Raw genomic sequence first — 17,418 nt, 5'->3', positions numbered from 1 at the left:
CGAAGTATTACAGTGTACCTTTGGGCACAGTGCACCTAATGAATGTCTTAACACAAACAAATATCTTGTCGCGCAACAATTCCTTCACTTCAATTCGTCCACTGAAAAACCTAGATCACGAGTTTACCACTAAAGAAGCTCTTGATAGCCTCTTCGACCGATCGACCGAATCGAAAAACAGAAGCTGCTTATGGCGGCTGCCAGAACATGGCGACGGTGAAGTCCCTGGGGTTGCATCAGCCCTCAGGGCTTCAACATGCCATCAATGAACAATTATTACCACCCAATCCGCCATCTACGTCGTACACTTGGGACATTTCAACTGACGACCGATACGATGGAAACCTCGAGGATGAGTTACTCACTACCGAGCACTGTGTCATATGGTGTCGAGGTGGTATATTTCGCAAGACGTTTCGGTTCGAACTTGAAAAAGAACCTGTTATACAGGCTCTGCTAGCATATTTCCCTGCTTCAAAGGACGACAGATCTACGCAAGATGACGATGCTCAATCAAACCAACGACCGACTTTATCAAAAGCTTTGGTTGTGTTTCTCAAGACGCAGGCGCACATATACTTTCTGTCTGGTACTAGCCATATCGTTCATATGCCATTCGAGGTTGAATCCGCCTTTGCAGGCCCTGTTGGAGTTATAATTCAACGCAAACAGAAGGCCGAAAGCGTTGCGCCTATATCTTTCAAGTTTCCTCGAGTCCCGCCCAATTCATTCGTCTCTTCGCAGTTGACGGCATTCAACAGTTCTCAGCAAACCGCCTTCTCGGTAGAAGGCCTTGGAAAACCCAAAGCGCTCCCACTTCGTTCAACGCTGGACAATTGTTGGGAAGCGCCGCTGGAGCAGCCCGAGTCTCGTTGGCCACGGCTTGTTTCATTAACGGACCCTTTGCTTGAGCTTGGACTGGTTGTCACAAACCAAGAATCCCAAAATGCTAAAAGTCTAAGACAGACTGCAAAGAAAAAACTGTCATTCCTCGATGCAGCAGAAGAAGTTGTACATGTGGAAGAGATCAAGATACCTGGTGCAATGACTCAAGATTTGAACCAACCCCTAATCATCGCGGTCACAATCAACCGTGAAACTAGTGAATACACTGTCTGGCGTCTTACCTACCTGCAACATGAAGACCCCTTTCTCAATCGGCAAAAGGATGCCAAGTCAAAGGCTGCCCGGCGTCGTAGCTCCATGCCATCTGCCTTTGCGAGTGCTCCTGGAACGCCTGTGCAGCCCAATCTCCGAGAGAGTTTTGGGGCCCCTCTACCAGGAAAGCGGCAGAGAAAGAGTGAGAGGCTCGAGAAGCCTATGATAGATCTCGTCTCGTCTTTGGAACAGCAAGACAAAGAAGGGACCGGTGCCGCACGTAGGAGCTCTCGCAGGGTCAGCTCTATGTTGGCGAGAGCCGACCTGTCTGCTTCTCATGACCGAGCCATAATGCCCGAACAACCATTGCACACTAGCCATGTTGGGGCCAGGAGACACGAATCCCAGGGAAGTCGTCTAAGCGCCAACTATGCCCATCAGATCCATCCTAGTTTGAGCAGTCTGCTAGCGGCACCATTTTACGAGGGCCTTGACGAAGGATTTCACAACATGGGATTGGAGGACCACGAGTTTGATGGGTTACAGCATGAAATATTGTTTGCCAAACTTCATAGCGTACCCATGAATAATTCCAACGTGCGGTATTCGCACCAGCCAGCCCGTACTCAGACGAAGGTTTTCATTCTAGTAGCACCGCCCTTTGCTATTGATGGTCATGACCAAAGTCAACTTTTGATTGGCATTCAGGACGCCTCCGAGAGACGACTTCAGCTCCTTACTTTAGAGCTAGGTATTCAGCACGGAGGAAACAAAGGTGCCAAAAGTACGAAAGGCGGAAAAAAGAACACTCCTGAAGGTGCCACTGTGTTGGCAACTGTCATCGATCGTAGGCATGCGCAGAATGTCGTCGACTCTTGCAAGGTCGTGGATGGAGACCACTCTGCAATCCTGATTCTTTCTGAGTCGATGGATGGTCGGCACGAATTGAGCACCCAGGCACCCTGGAGTGTTCTCACAAAGATATCGCTTTCTATTCTCTTCGTTGACAATACTAGAAGCTTGCAGTATCGAGGCAGGGCCTTGGATCGCGACGCCACACAGAGGAAGTCTGAGGTTATTGATTTCAGCAATGGGAGTATTGTTGGTGTACGGCATCCCCGACAAGGGGGTATTGTTGACGTTGTTGATGCTGAAGGCCGGCTTCATGAACTTCGAATACAACTTGAGCCGAGATCCCCTCATGTTCGCAAGGTTCTCGATGTTTGTCGAAGCATATTGCCCCATGCTCTCGGCGAACAAATCTATGCCGGATGGCTCCATTGTATGCAGTGGTTAGGAAGTTACGAAGAATCAACTACAGATATAGAATGGTCTGCTATGACTGTTCTACTCCTATCTTTATTCCTGAGCCTTGGCCGCAAGGATTCAAAGCCATTTACCAAGGCCCGTCTCCCCATTCGCAGGGGAAGGCCTGCTTCGGGCTCTTTTAGTTCCATAAAAGAGTCTGAAGACTGGAAGTCGTTGGAGGCCGGTGAAGCGTCCAACTCGTTGGGCTGTCCAACATGGATGATGAATGGGGGCTGGGGATGGGTATTGGATGAAGATACGGATAATATAATATCTTCGGCAGGAGATGAGAACCTGCCCGTGTCATTCATTTCCAGCCATGTCTCTTTAGCCAAAGAGTATATAGTCTCTGTACTTGGCGAAACAGCATTCGGACAGGCTGGGTACATGCCAACATCTCTAGCTAAAAGCATGGAAAGTCGGCGCAAGGTAGCTGTTGATGTGTTTATGGGCCTGCACTTGCTTCTTGAAGAAGAGAAGTTGGATATCATGACGCCAGAATTCAGATCACCGGGCCGTGCTGATCTTCGCGTTATCATGTGTCAGATCGCTCGTTGGTTTAAATGGCATAACTTTACATCCATATACGAAGCGGGCATACAAGAAGACATCGACCACCGCCATGACTCCGGTAAGCGTAGAAGCTCTTGATTCAACGGTCAACACTAACCGTCCCATAGATCTTAATCTGAGGCCCGCGGTACCCCAGCCTCCTATACAACCGGATGTCATCTCTTGGATCCAGGCAAGACTTACTGGAGACCGAAGGGTTTCTTACGTAACTCCAGCAGATATCTACTACGCTGGCTCGCAGTTATCCGAAGCAGACAAATCGCAGGACCGACGATGGGAGCCTATACTCCCGAGGACGCTCATGTTCAAACAGTTTTTCAGACTTCTGAAGCCAACCACCAGTGCGATACAAATGGTGGAAGCCATGCGGGATACCGGGATCACAAATTTGGTGCTTGATAACCTTCCAGAAGCTGTTCTTGTACCTTTGAGGGATGCCATCTCGTTGTGCCAACCACATCCACCAACCTCTTGGTCAAAGGACCTCCTCGAGCTGGTTGATCGTAGAGACATCAGTCTCATACTCACCCCTGGAAAGCGCCCCAAAACAAGCGCATCCAAGATTCTAGTAAGATTATAACACCTTTTTCGCCGATTGTTTACTGACGAGTTTCAGACGCCCACGCACAACGCAACCTGGGACTACAAGCTGCTTTGTCAAAGCGTTGATGAATCAAACAACGTTGGCTATGACGAAGGCGAAGGAACTGAACGTCAAGCTGTTATTCGCTCCTTGTTCAAAGAAGATCGTCGCCTAAACGAAGCTCAGGACTTACTTTCAACCAACAAAGCAAGACTAGTTCGACTGGATCCTCACCCAAGCTGGCCAGAGAGTGAATATCTTGAGAAGCAAAAGGAGCTGGTTACAAGAATCGCTACAGGCACCTTGGCCATCCCTGCTGGGCGAGGCCTGTTATATTACAGTCTACGCTATCCGTTGATCACGCAGAAATTCCATATCGGCGGATTCAATCTCAACTGCATCGTCAGGCCGACAAACACCACGGTGGGCGTAGACAAATCGCAGTTCTCAGAAGAGAAGGTCTGTTGGGGCTTCTTCCATCAAGGTGTTGCAGCTGGACTCGCCATATCTCCTCAAGCCCAAGGCATTGATACGTCTTGGATTCTCTACAACAAACCTGACCAGGACCTCAACAACCGCCATGCTGGATTCTTGCTTGCTCTTGGTCTCAACGGCCATCTGAAGGATGTGGCAAAATGGGTGGCGTTCAAGTACCTAACGCCAAAACACACCATGACCTCCATCGGCCTTCTTCTGGGCCTGGCTGCATCCTACATGGGTACGATGGACTCGCTGATTACGCGTTTGCTTTCTGTCCACGCTACGAGGATGTTACCACGTGGTGCAGCAGAACTCAACCTATCACCTTTGACACAAACTTCGGGGATAATGGGTATCGGGCTTCTCTATGCCAACAGCCAACATCGGAGAATGAGTGAAATTATGCTCTCCGAGATTGAGCACATTGATGAGGAGGATGAAGAAGAGCCCCTGAGAAGCGAGTGTTACCGGCTGGCGGCTGGCTTCTCCCTTGGGTTCATCAACCTAGGCAAAGGCAATGATCTCAAAGGCTTGCACGATATGAAAGTAACAGAGAAACTTATTTCTCACGCTACTACTACCAAAAACATCGAGATAGTTCATGTCTTGGATCGCGCAGCAGCTGGGGCCGTCATGGCTTTGGCCCTTATTTATATGAAGTCAGAAGATCAGATCGTGGCGCGCAAGATTGATATACCGGACTCAGTCTTGCAGTTTGACTATATCCGACCTGATATTCTCCTTTTGAGAACGCTAACAAAGAACCTCATCATGTGGTCAAAGATTGAGCCAACCTTTGCTTGGATTCGCAAAAATTTGCCACGCCCTTACCGCCCACAGTTCAAGCTACAATCAACTACAAAGCTGCAGTCAACTGACATGGCATTTCACAGCATAGTTGCTGGCCTCTGCTTTTCTATCGCGCTTCGCTTCTCTGGAAGTGCTTCCCCTAAAGTCCGAGATCTTCTACTTTACTATTTGGATCAGTTCATGCGAATCGCACAGATACCATCTACGGCAAGCATGCATCCTAATGGTACACCGCCCTACGATGAAGAACTAACTCGAACCAACGCACGAATGTGTCAGGATGTTGTGGCCATATCAGCATCTATTGTCATGGCTGGAACAGGCGATATCCCCGTTCTTCGTCGCCTCCGCGCACTCCATGGTCGTGACGATCCAGAAACTCCCTATGGATCTCACCTTGCTGCGCATCTTGCAATTGGAGCTTTATTCTTGGGATGTGGGACAGCAACATTTGGTACCAGTAACCTTGCCATTGCTTCTCTACTTGTATCGTTCTATCCTATCTTCCCTACAAATGTTATGGACAATCGCTCCCATCTACAGGCTCTTCGCCATTTTTGGGTCTTGGCCACAGAGCAACGATGTCTTGTTACCAAGGATGTTCTCACTGGCCAGCCGATTTCTGCACCTGTGAAAATCAAGATGCGCAAGAACACGTCAACAGAACCCGTCTTGACTCGAACAGCGCCCTGCATTCTACCACCGATTGATCAAATAGCCAGTCTCTCGACCGCTTGTGGGCCCGAGTTCTGGGACGTGGAGCTCGACTTCTCCAACCCAGAAGTTCGAGCTGCTTTCGAGGATACGCAGAGTCTTTATCTCCGTAGACGTCCACCACGCGAGGGGGCGTTCGCCTCCACCCTTCGGGCAATAGGTAGTGATGAGAAGGGCACAGATCCCATGGAGTGGGTATTTGGCCTCGACAGCCTTCGTGGCATTAGCTACGCAGAGAGAGCGGTGGTGCTTGAGCGAGGAGATGACACCCAGCATACGGGGAGTGCCGTCGATGCAAGATTGGAGATGGCAAAGGGTATCGTTGAAAGCACGGACAGAGAGCGGCTTGAAGGGGCGAAGTTACTGTTTGAATGGGCTTCTGTGCGTGGTCGATTACGCGAGTCCAATATGCTCGACAGTCAGGAAACCATCACAGAATCAAACGCACCTCCTGAGACTGAAGGACAGGACGATCAGGAGACCACAGCGGAAGACGAGGGCGTTTGGTGGATGCGAGACAGCGTGGTTGAGAGCCTCAAGGGCATGGTATGGCTTGCTAGTCGGGAAGGCGAGTAGCAATATTTGTGACCCCTTTGAGTCAGATAATCCATATGTTAGCTATTGGAGGAGTTACAAGTGTTTTTACCACGGCTTGGCGTCCTGGGGGCAGAGCATCAAATGTGGTTACGAGCTATGAGAGTAATGATAGACAAATCTAGGTTATTGAAGAGCTTGCAGATATCCATAAAATCGGCATACTGTGACGGCGTTGCGCCACACAATCATCACAAAAGAACGCGTCTGAGCTGAGGCGAGTAGATGATTCATTTCAACAGTCAACGTAAATTCCATTATCCCCCTTTGCCTCTTCCCTTTTCCGAGAACGCCATGCAATGCAAACCGCATCGCCGGGGATATACAGGGCCTCTAAAACCACCGCTTCTTCCATTTGGCCCGTGTTTTCATCTTGCCTCGCCGCTCTATCACTTCCTCCCTCCGTCTTATGCTTTTGCTATATCCTGCCCATCTTTCAAATGGATTGGTCCTCCTTATAAAACAGGGAGGCCGTATCTTGCTCCCCCCTTCAAGCAGCGGAGGGTGCCATCTTCCGGCGAAGAGGTATCTCGCGTCCCTCTCTTTGGATTGCGTTGCCCCATTTGAGTCATTGCAAAGAAAAACCACAAATAAAAAAAGCCCATTTTCAACTCGTCATGCTTTTTACTTTGAAACAGCAGCGTTGAGTACCTGTGTTCTGAAGAAGCCACCCTTGGTCTTCTCAATGACCTGCTGGTAGACATTGTTGGGAGGGTGGTTCATGATCACAGTGCCGTCCTGGCTATCGATCTTGGCATCTAATCGAGTCTCGCGGATCAGGTTAACAATCCACTTCTCACCGTCGTCGGGGTTCAGGCCGAGCTTGGCGCTGAGGTCGCGAATGTTCATTCGGCTGAAGATCTTGCAGTAGCTCTCGCAGATAAGGTGTCGGGCGGCATCGACAAAGGCATCGGCAGAAGAGGCAAGGAAGAAGTCGCTTCGGCAAACCTCGGCGGCCATGGAAAGAGCCTCACGGGCAGCCTCGAAGTCGTGGGCGATGTAGAGAGCGTTGACGAACTGGGTGATGGGGTCGGTGTACTCGTAGGCCTCTTGGCGGACGTAGCGAATAATGTCCTTGATCTGCTTTTGTTGGATTGAGCTGTTGCGAGCGCGACCACGGCCGGTGATAACAGCAGCGATCAGGTATCGCAGGATCCAGGGGCAAGAGGTCTGGATGGTGTTGATATAAGGAGCGGAGAAGAACATTTCCAGGATGGGTTCCCGGGCACCCTCCCAGTTGAAGAGAGGGAAGAGGGACCAGTGGAGAAGCATTGTTCGGTGGTCGAGCTGAGCACGGGGGTTGTTGAAGAGCTTTGAGTCGATGTTTTCTCTCACGTTCTTGAGCTCGTCGACAGCGGACTCCCAGTTAGTCTGGAGGATCTCGGAGGCCAGCTTACCCCAGGTGGCAGCAGAGACCTTGTCGTTATCGGTGGACAGAACTCGGAACTGGTAGAGCATATCGGCGGCGGGACCGTACTGACCGCATCGGAACTGGAACTGGCCAAAGTCGTAGAGAGCGTTAACCATTTCCATGGTAACCTAGTGAGAGGCCTGTTAGCTATACTACATCGGGTGACATGAGAGCTCCTTCAACGTATCACTTACTCCGTGCTGGTTCTTGAGGAACTCCAAGTTAGCAACCTTGTCGCTTCGGAGGCCATTGACGACTTCATCCTGGGTCAAAAGGTCTGCGATCTTGGCGGTGGCTTGCTCGTAGTTCTCCAACTGTGAAAGAACCTCCTGTCTCTTCTTGTTGTACTCCTCGGGAGCATTCTCGACACCGTGGAGCTCGCAGTAGAGAGTCGCGACATAATCGGTCATGTTTGTGTCCTCCAAGAGCTTGATCTTTCCGGAAAGAAGCTCCTTAGCCTTGGCATCGAGACCCTGCTCCTCAGCCCTCTCGCTCTCGAACTGGATCAGAGGGAAGAGCAAATGTCGGCTCAGGTTTGGCGCAAGGCGGGGCATGATCGACGAGCCGTCGGCCGAGACGGCGTTGAGAACATCCTCCATTATGGGCGATATTTTAGGTTTTGTTCGGAAGGGTGGGAGGTCGGTAAATTTCGGTCGAGCGAAGGAGGAGGGTTCGGTCGGGAAGAACAAAAAAGTGACTCGCCGATAGTCGTGATACTGGATTTGATGGAGGGGCAGATTTTTGGTGAATTTCGCCAATCCACTCGGTGGTGTGGGGTTTAGCTTGCTTTCCGTGGATTTACCGGCGATTGGAGATTAGGAGTCACGTGATCTTGAGATTTTCCCTTCAGCGAGCATTTGGCGATTAGAGTGCGACGACAGGCGAGACTGAGTGAGAACGAAGGACGATCGAAAGGTTATTCGGCAAATTGAAATTGACATATTTTCTTGGGGGAAGCATCTTGTCCCGCTCCGAGAACTTTGACCCTTGTCCGACTTTCACCACACTCGAAAAATCTCAGTCGACGACGAACTCTAAACCTCGAACCATCAATCTACACAACCTCACGATGCGTTTCTCCGTCTCTCGAGCCCTCTCAATAGGGCGCCAGGCTTTCTCTCAGCAGCCTGTATTCTTCACACAGCGAGCTTTCCTCACCACAGTCAGGACAGCCCCCGCTCGCAGCCCAACTTTCAAGAAGCACGTCTCGTACAAGCCGAACCCTGGGGACCAGCCCAGCAACCCCAACAAAAAGAACAAGATTCCTTACCAAGCACGACCTCTTGAGCAGCCCACAGTCCCTTCGCCATCGAAAGATCGCAACCGAATCGCTGCGCATCTTCAATATATCATCAACCGTACACCATATGCCCAACTTCCCGTCTATCGCAAGTGGATGTCTGGAGGCAACCGCTGTATCGTTATTATCAAGAAGGTGAAGGGCGACCACCTCAAACTGGTCAAGGATTTGTCGGACGACCTACAAATTAAGGCAGAGGACATTCGAATAAATCCCGTAACACAACATATTGAAATCAAGGTCAGTCGGGAATTTATTGCAGTTGCTGAATTCGTAGCTAACACTATTACAGGGCGACTTGTATGCCCAGACGTTGAAATGGCTTCTCGACGTCGGCTTTTGAAGAAACTCCATGACGAGTGATGTATGAAGGGTTCTGGCAGATCTTGTTTTTTGAACAACATGAATGAGGATGTAAAAAGTGTATCATATGGACGAGTCGCCCCTATTTTAGACGACCAAAGATGTACAATACATATAGTAATGCAAGACGCATCATAGAAGCATATTTTTGTTTGTCCCAAAAAAAAAACTTAATTTGTTCACCATTCAACATCCTGTATACACCCGTGCATAGACAAGCAGTTTCATCGTCACCTGTCATGTCCCCAAACCATCGACTCCAGAATGCAAGTCTAAACGAGAAGCACACGCTTCAAATGACAAGACACCAATCCCATGTTTCCCAAAACACTAACATACAAGCTTATCCGGGTAATATGGTGGTAAAAATCCAAGAATGAACCCTCATGTAGGCAAATTATCTCCCAAGGGCAAAGAAGGTGGAGAGTTTCTGTAACACCTCTTCCTTTGACCACTCTGCAGATTGCATAGACAAAGCCTCCAGAAGAGCATGAGGTGCCGGCATGGCTTTAGCTGGTATCGACGATGTAGGATCGTTGACGTCTCTAGCCTTCTCGGCTAATCTCCTTAAGAGTGCCACCGCTACAACAACGATATAAACCAACTCTGGGTCTTTTCGTGGGCCTGCCCGAGGTCCTTGAGCTTGGGGCTGCTCGTATAGGTGACTCAGGTCGCGGATAAGCCTGAAGAGGTTCTGGGCAAAATCATTGCCAGACGAGAGCCAGGTTTGTGCAACCCCACTATCATAACCTGGGGCGAGTGACGCCAATATCTCGGCCGCAAGCAGTCCTTGCATTAAGAAAGGCTTGCGGACCTCGACAAGAGATGGCAAGTTGGGCTGACGTGTTTGTGACTTCGCCTTGTCCGGAATAGGGGCTATAGCCAATCCAAAGGCCCGTGTAAGCAACTCGTAAGGGGGGCTGCTAGCAGAATCAAGGGCAAAGACAGTTTTGTAGTGTGTTCGATTAGGCTCATCGCGTGCCAGTAACTTTGCTAAGGCATCAACAGCATGGGGCAAGTAAGCGTGCAGGCTTGGCTCGTATTGCGAGAAGAAGAGAGTTCCGTCCGAGACTGTGGGATTGGGCGCCGGCGCGAATGCTAGGAGGAATTGTAGAAGGCAAAGGGCCTGCTCTCGTCCTGGAATCTCTATTGTGCCAGCGATGTTAGAAAGCAGAATAACAACATCCTTCATAAAGTCCAACGTATTATTCTGGGATCTTAGAAGCATCGTCCGCGTGCCGAGATATCTGATGACAACGCAAAGAAACTTGATAACAATCTCATCTGCAAGAACAGAATGGTTCTCGTTTGCCTCGCCAGGGAACGATAAATTGCGCAAGATTGTCGTTACACATATTAATCGATCGACAGCTCGTTCTAACTCATATTCTTGAGTGCCGAAAACGGGCAAATCGCGAATGTTGAACCGCTCTAAGCGACAAGCTCTCAGAACGTCTTCATAAGGTGATAACTGAATCTCGTCAGAAACCTCAACAGTATGCTCGGCCAACATCTCCACCTGATCCTCAGCACACTCGATTAGAGCCTCTATCAACTCATCACAGTATCGAAGTTGGATGAAGTGCAGCTGGTTCATGGAGCACGATGCAGCTGCCAATACATCAAGGGCCAGGCGTGTCTCTCCGTGAATTCCACTCTGCAAACTCTTGGTGAGAGCGGCGATGTCGATATTGCCAAGTTCATGTAAAGGAGGCACGTCTGGTTTCCACCGCTCCAACTCTGTGCCCAATTTGCTAAGGGCATTTAGATCAACACCTCCAAACGTGGAAAGCTCCCGAGCACATGGACTATACTCATCGGATTGCGGAGCCAATCGGGGCATTTTTTCTGCGACTGCGGTAGGAGCCACTGAGGCCTGTCGTCCCTCACTCTGCGACATGCTTCCTGCTCTTCGGGCTGCAGGAGATTGGGCACTGGAGAAATCTGGCACAGCAGAGCCTTCCATAGACTGCGACAAGGTGCGAGGGGTCTGGCCTGACATCGTCACGGGTTGTGGCTGCATCTGAGACTGCGGCGTTGAAAATCCATTAACTGGAGGTTGGCCGGGCGTCATTTGCTTCATGGGAGTTTGCTGCTGCATCTGAGGCTGCTGCCCGAGTTGGGGCATCGCGCCTTGATTCATTTGCTGCCCGGGTTGCATCTGCTTTTGTGGTGTGGCCTGTCCCATAAGTGTGCCTTGAGATTGAGGCTGTTGTGGTTGTGATTGTTGGGGCTGCTGTTGCTGTTGCTGTTGCTGCTGCTGCTGCTGCTGCTGCTGCTGCTGCTGTTGCTGCTGTTGTTGCTGCTGTTGCTGCTGCTGCTGCTGCTGTTGCTGCTGCTGCGCTTGCTGCTGCTGCATCAGTCTCTGCTTCTGTTGTTGGGCGAGCCACACTTCTTCAAACTTATAGAGGTTGCGTTCATAGATCGTCCTTAACGCTTGCGGTACTACAGGGTTCTGAACTTGTAGTCCAAGCATCTGAGCCACATGCGGCCAGCCATTTGGAGTTGTAGTGGCCTGCTTATAACCTCCTTTGTTCTGGACAGCTTGAAATAGCAACATTAGGTTAACTGGTCGGTCCATAACCATTGGGTTTGGGTCTAAAGGCAAGCCCTTCGAGTTCATCAGAGTTGTGAGATTCTTCATGAACTGTTCGGGATTCACGTTGGCCATCATCCTCTGCTGAGGACGCATGCCTCCCTGCTGCATTTGGCCATTGGGCATCCCAGGTACCTGCTTGTTAGGCATCATACCACGGCCCATATTTTGCGCCTGCATTTGTGCTTGCATTTGGACAGCGTTGCCTTGAAGCTGTTGCTGCAACCTCATCTGATAGGCAGCCATCTTCTGCTGGTCGGTCAGTCCTTGGCGTTGGGGGGTTTGTTGCCCCGGCGGCTGCTGGCCTTGTTGCTGCTGTGGCGTTCCTTGCTGCTGTTGAGATTGCTGCATCTGAGGAGGATACATGTTGCCCTGCATCTGACCCATATGCTGTGGCATTTGACCCATTTGCTGGGTCATCATTTGGTTGCCAGCCATCGCGTTCGGGTTCGGTGAAGGTCGAGCGTTCGAAGGAGATGCAGCAAAGTTCGGGTTGAATCCTTGCGCCATATTCTGCATGTAATGGTTTGGCTGTGGAGTGCCATGTTCGGAAGGTATCGGCGATGTCTGAGGATTGAATTGCTGGCCACTAGGCGAAAAAGGATGCGGTGATGCGGTCGCAACTCGCTGAGGAACACTTCCTGGTCGCATTTGGCTACTCATAATCGGCGAAGGACTTGCGTTGGCGGAGCCGTTTGCTTGAAGATGGGAGAATTGACCGGGGTTTTGCTGAACCGCGCCAGGCTGAAAGCCGCCCGCAAATGATTGCTGTTGCGGTGTCTCGGAGCGCGACGTCGGAAGCATTCCGGGATTTTGACTAGGAGAGCCAGCGAGACTTTCGTCACGAGGGCGTGGACGTTTCGATGGAATGACGGAATTGGTTTGATATACAGAATTCTGGAAGGAAGGTGAGGCATTGCGCATTGAACCTGGGCCATTAGGCATGGCGGCGCCCATTTGTTGCTGGTTCTGAAACTGAGCAGGATTGAATTGGCCAGAATTGGCCATAAATGCAGAGGGGTCCATCATGGAACTGACAGAATTAGGATCGTTCATATGAGGAAAACCGTTGCCATTGTGGTTAGGGACGGCGTCGTTCATCCAGGTGCTCATGGCGATCGACCCAGCAGGCTGCGCGCGACAGAGTTAGCGATCAGCAGGCACGCGAAATGCGTCCATGGAGGAGCGCCAAGAAGACGAGGATACAATGACGAAAGGCTGAGATGGGAAGCGATGAATGGAAGATGAGGCAGTGACACGGTGGTGATGGGACAAGTCGCGTCGCGGCGTGGGTTTGGTGGAGAGTAGTGTAGTGCGAAAGACCAAACCAGACCAGCGAGAAGACCTTGTGTCAGCCTGCCAGTACTGGGAATGGACTAAGGCAAAGGAGACAGGAAAGTGGGCAATAAAAAAGAGCACGGATTGGTGGGCACGGTGGTCGGTGCAGGGCAACGCGCTTCGCTCAAACGGCAAATGGTAGATGGGAATGACGGGTCGGGAGAGAATGGATGGAGAGGGAGATAGGCAGAACGAGGAAATCCAGCAGGAAACGAGCGCGCGACAGGATGGACAGGACCTGGTGGAAGCAAAAGAGCAAGGGACAAGGTACTGTAGCAGCCACTTTCAGTTGCCAGCACCGCCAACAGTGGAGAGTGGACAGGGCGACGGTGGTTAGCCAGCGAGCCAGCCAGTGAGGGAGAATTTTTCGCGGTTACGGAGAGAATGAACCAAGCCAAGGACGCGCACACTGAGACCAGTCCATGCAAAAGTGCGGGCGAATTGGGCTAGCCAACCAGACCAGGGCCTAGGTAGTTGAACAACCAACGGGGGAAGAGGGAAGTCGAAAGAATAGTGGACAGACAAGGCAGGCAAAAGTGAAGCGAAACCGACGAGAAACGACAGCGTTGCCGTACAACACCATATATCGCACTCTGTCTTCAAGGGAAAGGGGAGGCACATACACAGGTAGCAAATAACAGTGCAGAGATCGAATAAGGAGATGGAAACCTTACCAAAACGAAAGCGCGCGCGCGTTTGTAGTAACTTTTGGGATGAACTGCAATGCTTCAAGTCGGGTTCGCCTGGGTTTCAGCGGACGGTGAAGACTGGTCTTCTGAGTCGGGGGGAGGCTGAGCCTGTTCTGCGGCGCGCTTGCTTGGCTGCTCTTGGCTTAGCGTCGTTGATAAGTCCACTCGAAAGTCGTATCTGTAACCAATTGTACATCGATGTTAGTGAGTGAGTAATTTGATCAGTAACACTGATAGTGCTAGCTGGATGACCCTCGTCAATCGCTAACAGCGGAACAAGTCTTCGTCTCCACAACGCTAACATGAGTCTTGGTTCCAAATCTAGAGGCCAACATTCTTATAAATGCTGCATGTGACAACCAATGCCTTGTGGGCCATCAGCAACAATGACTTCAACTGCAATAGATCCATGACTCCATGGATATGCGACAGTTTGTCGGCAAGAGAGAAAAGCCATTGCCGTATATCAAATGTAAAGTTCCAGACCTGTTGAAACAACATGAAATACCGAACGGCACTTCTGATATTATCTTGTCGCAGGATCTCGATCTCATTGTATCGGATTCTGGAACACAAGACATGGAGACCAGATACTTGGCATGCTTGACAGCTGGGTCATCTCTGCAAGCTGGATAATAAAGTAGGTGAACGCCAGGATTTGGTGCCTTTCTCGAGTTCAAACTTGACGATTTGAAAGGGGGAAATATGTGGGTTCTCGACGAAATAATGCGTCCCGAGTGAAACAGCAGCCGTCTAAAGCATCATTAAATCAGTGGCATATCCGTATCCGCTCCATGTATTCCAACGAAAGGGGGGAGTCCAACTTGATGAGCACGCGGGATGTGTCGCACAATCTGGCACCACAAATGTTCAATGTAACGGTCCTCAAGACCAGCATCTGCCTCTACACACTTGTGTAGGTGCTGTCTCATCCAGATCGATTTCGACCGTATTCAGTCGCGGGTGCTGACTGCCCTGCTCTGCGCTGCGCTGCACATGCCTGGCCCATAAGTCCGCCCAGTCCAGTTCAGTTCTTTTTGGCCCCTGTGCTGGTGGCAGTGACCCGGGAGTTCTGGGCGCCCGGACTGGCATCTTTTTGGGGTCGGCATGACCCATACAAAGGAACGGGCCATTTGGCGCCAGGAACATGACAAACCCCTTCGGTCGTAACAGCACCGCTGCCACTCCAAGGGCAGTGTTGTCTTCGCTAAATAAATAGCCAGAATTCTCCGCGGTGTTTCTTCAAGCCATTCAGGCAAGTCTTTCTTCCCTTCCTATTTCTGACCGAAAGAGGCGCAGAGATTGTAGGCTTTGAGTCCTGGGATTGATTGTCTGTGGTGGCGCCTGATGCGGGCTGTCCACCCACCACTGGCGCTTCCCGGGTGGATGCCAGTGGATGGATCCTTGTCAGGCAGGTCGTCATGGCCAGAACAGCCAGCGCCTTCTCAAGTCTTTCTGTTCTGGGCTACCTTTGAGGAGCCGGCCAAGCCCGTCACACTCATTTTGTCGTATAATCCATTCATCTTCGGTCTGTCGCTTTGCTGTGTTGGATGAGATGATTTTCTCCTGTGGTTTTTAATGCTGTTGTCAAGAGCCAAAGTAATTGAACTGCCATGGCTCCCACTAACACAACCCAGCGGCTTGGAGTGCCCTGAAAACCACTGGACCCGACCCGACGATTTGGAGACAGCTCCGCGTCCGTATAAGTGAGCAGCTCAAAGAACAAGTGTGAGCACAACAGCAACACAGATCAAAAGAGGAGGGAATCAGAACGAGGGGACAAAGGAGAAGAAGGTTAAAGTAGTTTGAGAGGGGAAAACTGGCGGGAAATGGGCAGTGAGAAGGAACGGGGGAAGGGGGGTAGTTATGTGAAATACCTTACCTTGCCTTGCCTACCTGCTGTACTGTACCGTACCTGGACTGGGCTTGTAACCTCATTCACTTTAAACAATTCAACTCCTCCATTTGTTAACGAAATTTTCTCCGCTCAACTGAGCTCCGATCATGTCGCTTTAATTTATAGTCTCTCCTATCACTTGTTTCATTTCTTCATGTTTGAACCCTTGGCTTAATTGCCAGTCTTATCGCACATTGGTACTTCCACACTGCAGCATGAGGTTGGGTGTCTGTTGTTCATCCTCAACCAAAGCTTCCAGGGTTGAGCCTAATCTGAGAGAGTCATGGATGGAAGGGCAACCCAAAGATTACTTTTCCTCCCGAGACCAGCAACTCTAACTCAATCCAAGACGTATCTCCTTATTTGCCTGTTGCTTTATACGTGTTCATTTTTGGCTGAACCTTTGATGTCCTCTTCAGATCCAACCTTGATCCTCTCATTTCTTACTCACGATCCGACCGCCCACTCACACTCTCCGGGTTGCGCACTGTACGATTCCAGATCATCCACGCGCCGCTTTAAGGTGGGTGACTGACTTGGCAGGGTCTGTTTGTCCCACGGCCCTAATGAACACGGTCAATATTCGCTATCCTTTTTGTTTATTATTTTATTTTCGTTGTTGGGTTCCCGGTCGAAGTACAGTGTATTCAGTAACAGTAATTAGCTGATGTTTGTTGGCTGGGTGTTGGTTGACCCCTAAAGGAATGATGGATAATTCAGGTCAAGATATCGCACAAGTTGACAGTTACTCACTGGCACAACAGAATGGCAGACCACAAACTCGGCGTTAATCAAAAGACTTTTCTTTCCCCTCTTTCCCTCTTCCAATCTCTTCTCTGTCTATCTCTCTAGTCCCATCCTCTTCTGCTGGCCATCTGTTGACCGCGCCTCTCTCCTCCATGTATGTAACTTACCGTGCTTTAATTCCCCTGTCGTAAACTCACCCCACATCAATTAAGAACGGGGTCAGTGGCAAATGATTTACTGTGCTACGATTACGGGCAGAGGCAGAGACAGCCAAAAGGGATAAGCCAATGCCTCAAATTGCTTATATCTCTATCACCAGGATGTGTTGTTAAGTGCTTGTGTCAGTGTTACTGGCCGGTCAGCAAAGCCCGAGAAGGGTGGTGAGCGATCAATGGAGGAATGGGCCAACCAGATGAAGGTTGCAGATCTGTCTCGGTCCCTCGCTTTAGAAGCGCCTTCTCCTGTCCGTCTCAATGGAAGTGGCATTGCTTTTCTGTTCTTTAAAAACTAGTCTAGGTACATAGTAGTCATTGACACCACTTCTGTCTCTGCTCTGAGATCAGAGCCGAGAAAGTTTACCTAAGAGCGCCTTTATGTCACTACAAACACATGTACTCATCCACAGCCTCGCTCAATCTCTCCCTCAAGAAACCAATCTGGTCCATCACAAACCAGTAAATGAAACCCTACTGATATAGAAACTAAGATTGCATATCTATTTCTTTTCACATGCTAAGCAACCAACCAGATTCTGGTCGAGCAAAGCTACACCTTGAGTGAAGCCCATCATGGTCAGTGCAGGACCCGGCGTAGGACGGCCCAGATACAATTCTGGCTTCCCCATGCATCGATAAGCTACATGATGCATGATGCCATAGTTAGAGAGTGTTCCAGTCGCTTGCAGGGCCAACGATCGC

General features: G+C 50.3%; 4 protein-coding genes across 4 annotated transcripts; 2 read left to right on the top strand and 2 right to left on the bottom strand.

Moving 5' to 3' along the window:
- Positions 1-4: 4 nt before the first annotated feature.
- Positions 5-6,283, top strand: EDB82DRAFT_579922 (uncharacterized protein). Its single transcript, XM_025738554.2, has 3 exons — positions 5-3,037; positions 3,087-3,547; positions 3,596-6,283. Exons 1-3 carry the CDS (start codon positions 208-210, stop codon positions 6,140-6,142), a joined length of 5,838 nt encoding a protein of 1,945 aa, XP_025593303.2. The 5' UTR covers positions 5-207; the 3' UTR covers positions 6,143-6,283.
- A 501-nt stretch (positions 6,284-6,784) lies between these two features.
- Positions 6,785-8,170, bottom strand: EDB82DRAFT_530022 (eIF3 subunit 6 N terminal domain-containing protein; the record flags this gene model as incomplete). Its single annotated transcript, XM_025738552.2, has 2 exons — positions 6,785-7,699; positions 7,766-8,170. The coding sequence occupies 2 exons, from the start codon at positions 8,168-8,170 to the stop codon at positions 6,785-6,787; spliced, it is 1,320 nt and encodes a 439-aa protein (XP_025593302.1).
- A 276-nt stretch (positions 8,171-8,446) lies between these two features.
- On the top strand, positions 8,447-9,370 carry EDB82DRAFT_515532 (mitochondrial 54S ribosomal protein mL49). Its single transcript, XM_025738551.2, has 2 exons — positions 8,447-9,111; positions 9,164-9,370. Exons 1-2 carry the CDS (start codon positions 8,641-8,643, stop codon positions 9,212-9,214), a joined length of 522 nt encoding a protein of 173 aa, XP_025593301.2. The 5' UTR covers positions 8,447-8,640; the 3' UTR covers positions 9,215-9,370.
- A 53-nt stretch (positions 9,371-9,423) lies between these two features.
- Positions 9,424-13,222, bottom strand: EDB82DRAFT_327299 (uncharacterized protein). Its single transcript, XM_025738550.2, has one exon. It carries the CDS (start codon positions 12,941-12,943, stop codon positions 9,632-9,634), a length of 3,312 nt encoding a protein of 1,103 aa, XP_025593300.2. The 5' UTR covers positions 12,944-13,222; the 3' UTR covers positions 9,424-9,631.
- Positions 13,223-17,418: the final 4,196 nt, after the last annotated feature.

This window comes from Fusarium venenatum, assembly GCF_020744135.1.
Source record: "Fusarium venenatum strain MPI-CAGE-CH-0201 chromosome Unknown EDB82scaffold_4, whole genome shotgun sequence".
Classification (NCBI taxonomy): Eukaryota; Fungi; Ascomycota; class Sordariomycetes; order Hypocreales; family Nectriaceae; genus Fusarium; species Fusarium venenatum.
This window is presented reverse-complemented; position numbering and strand designations above follow the sequence as displayed.

Excerpts from the sequence above, each read along its gene's own strand:
- EDB82DRAFT_579922 (XM_025738554.2), top strand. The coding sequence starts at position 208 with ATGGCGACGGTGAAGTCCCTGGGGTTGCATCAGCCCTCAGGGCTTCAA. Across the intron at positions 3,038-3,086 it reads CGACCACCGCCATGACTCCG|ATCTTAATCTGAGGCCCGCG; the intron begins GTAAGCGTAGAA and ends ACCGTCCCATAG. Across the intron at positions 3,548-3,595 it reads CAAGCGCATCCAAGATTCTA|ACGCCCACGCACAACGCAAC; the intron begins GTAAGATTATAA and ends GACGAGTTTCAG.
- EDB82DRAFT_515532 (XM_025738551.2), top strand. The coding sequence starts at position 8,641 with ATGCGTTTCTCCGTCTCTCGAGCCCTCTCAATAGGGCGCCAGGCTTTC. Across the intron at positions 9,112-9,163 it reads CACAACATATTGAAATCAAG|GGCGACTTGTATGCCCAGAC; the intron begins GTCAGTCGGGAA and ends ACACTATTACAG.
- EDB82DRAFT_327299 (XM_025738550.2), bottom strand. The coding sequence starts at position 12,943 with ATGAGCACCTGGATGAACGACGCCGTCCCTAACCACAATGGCAACGGT.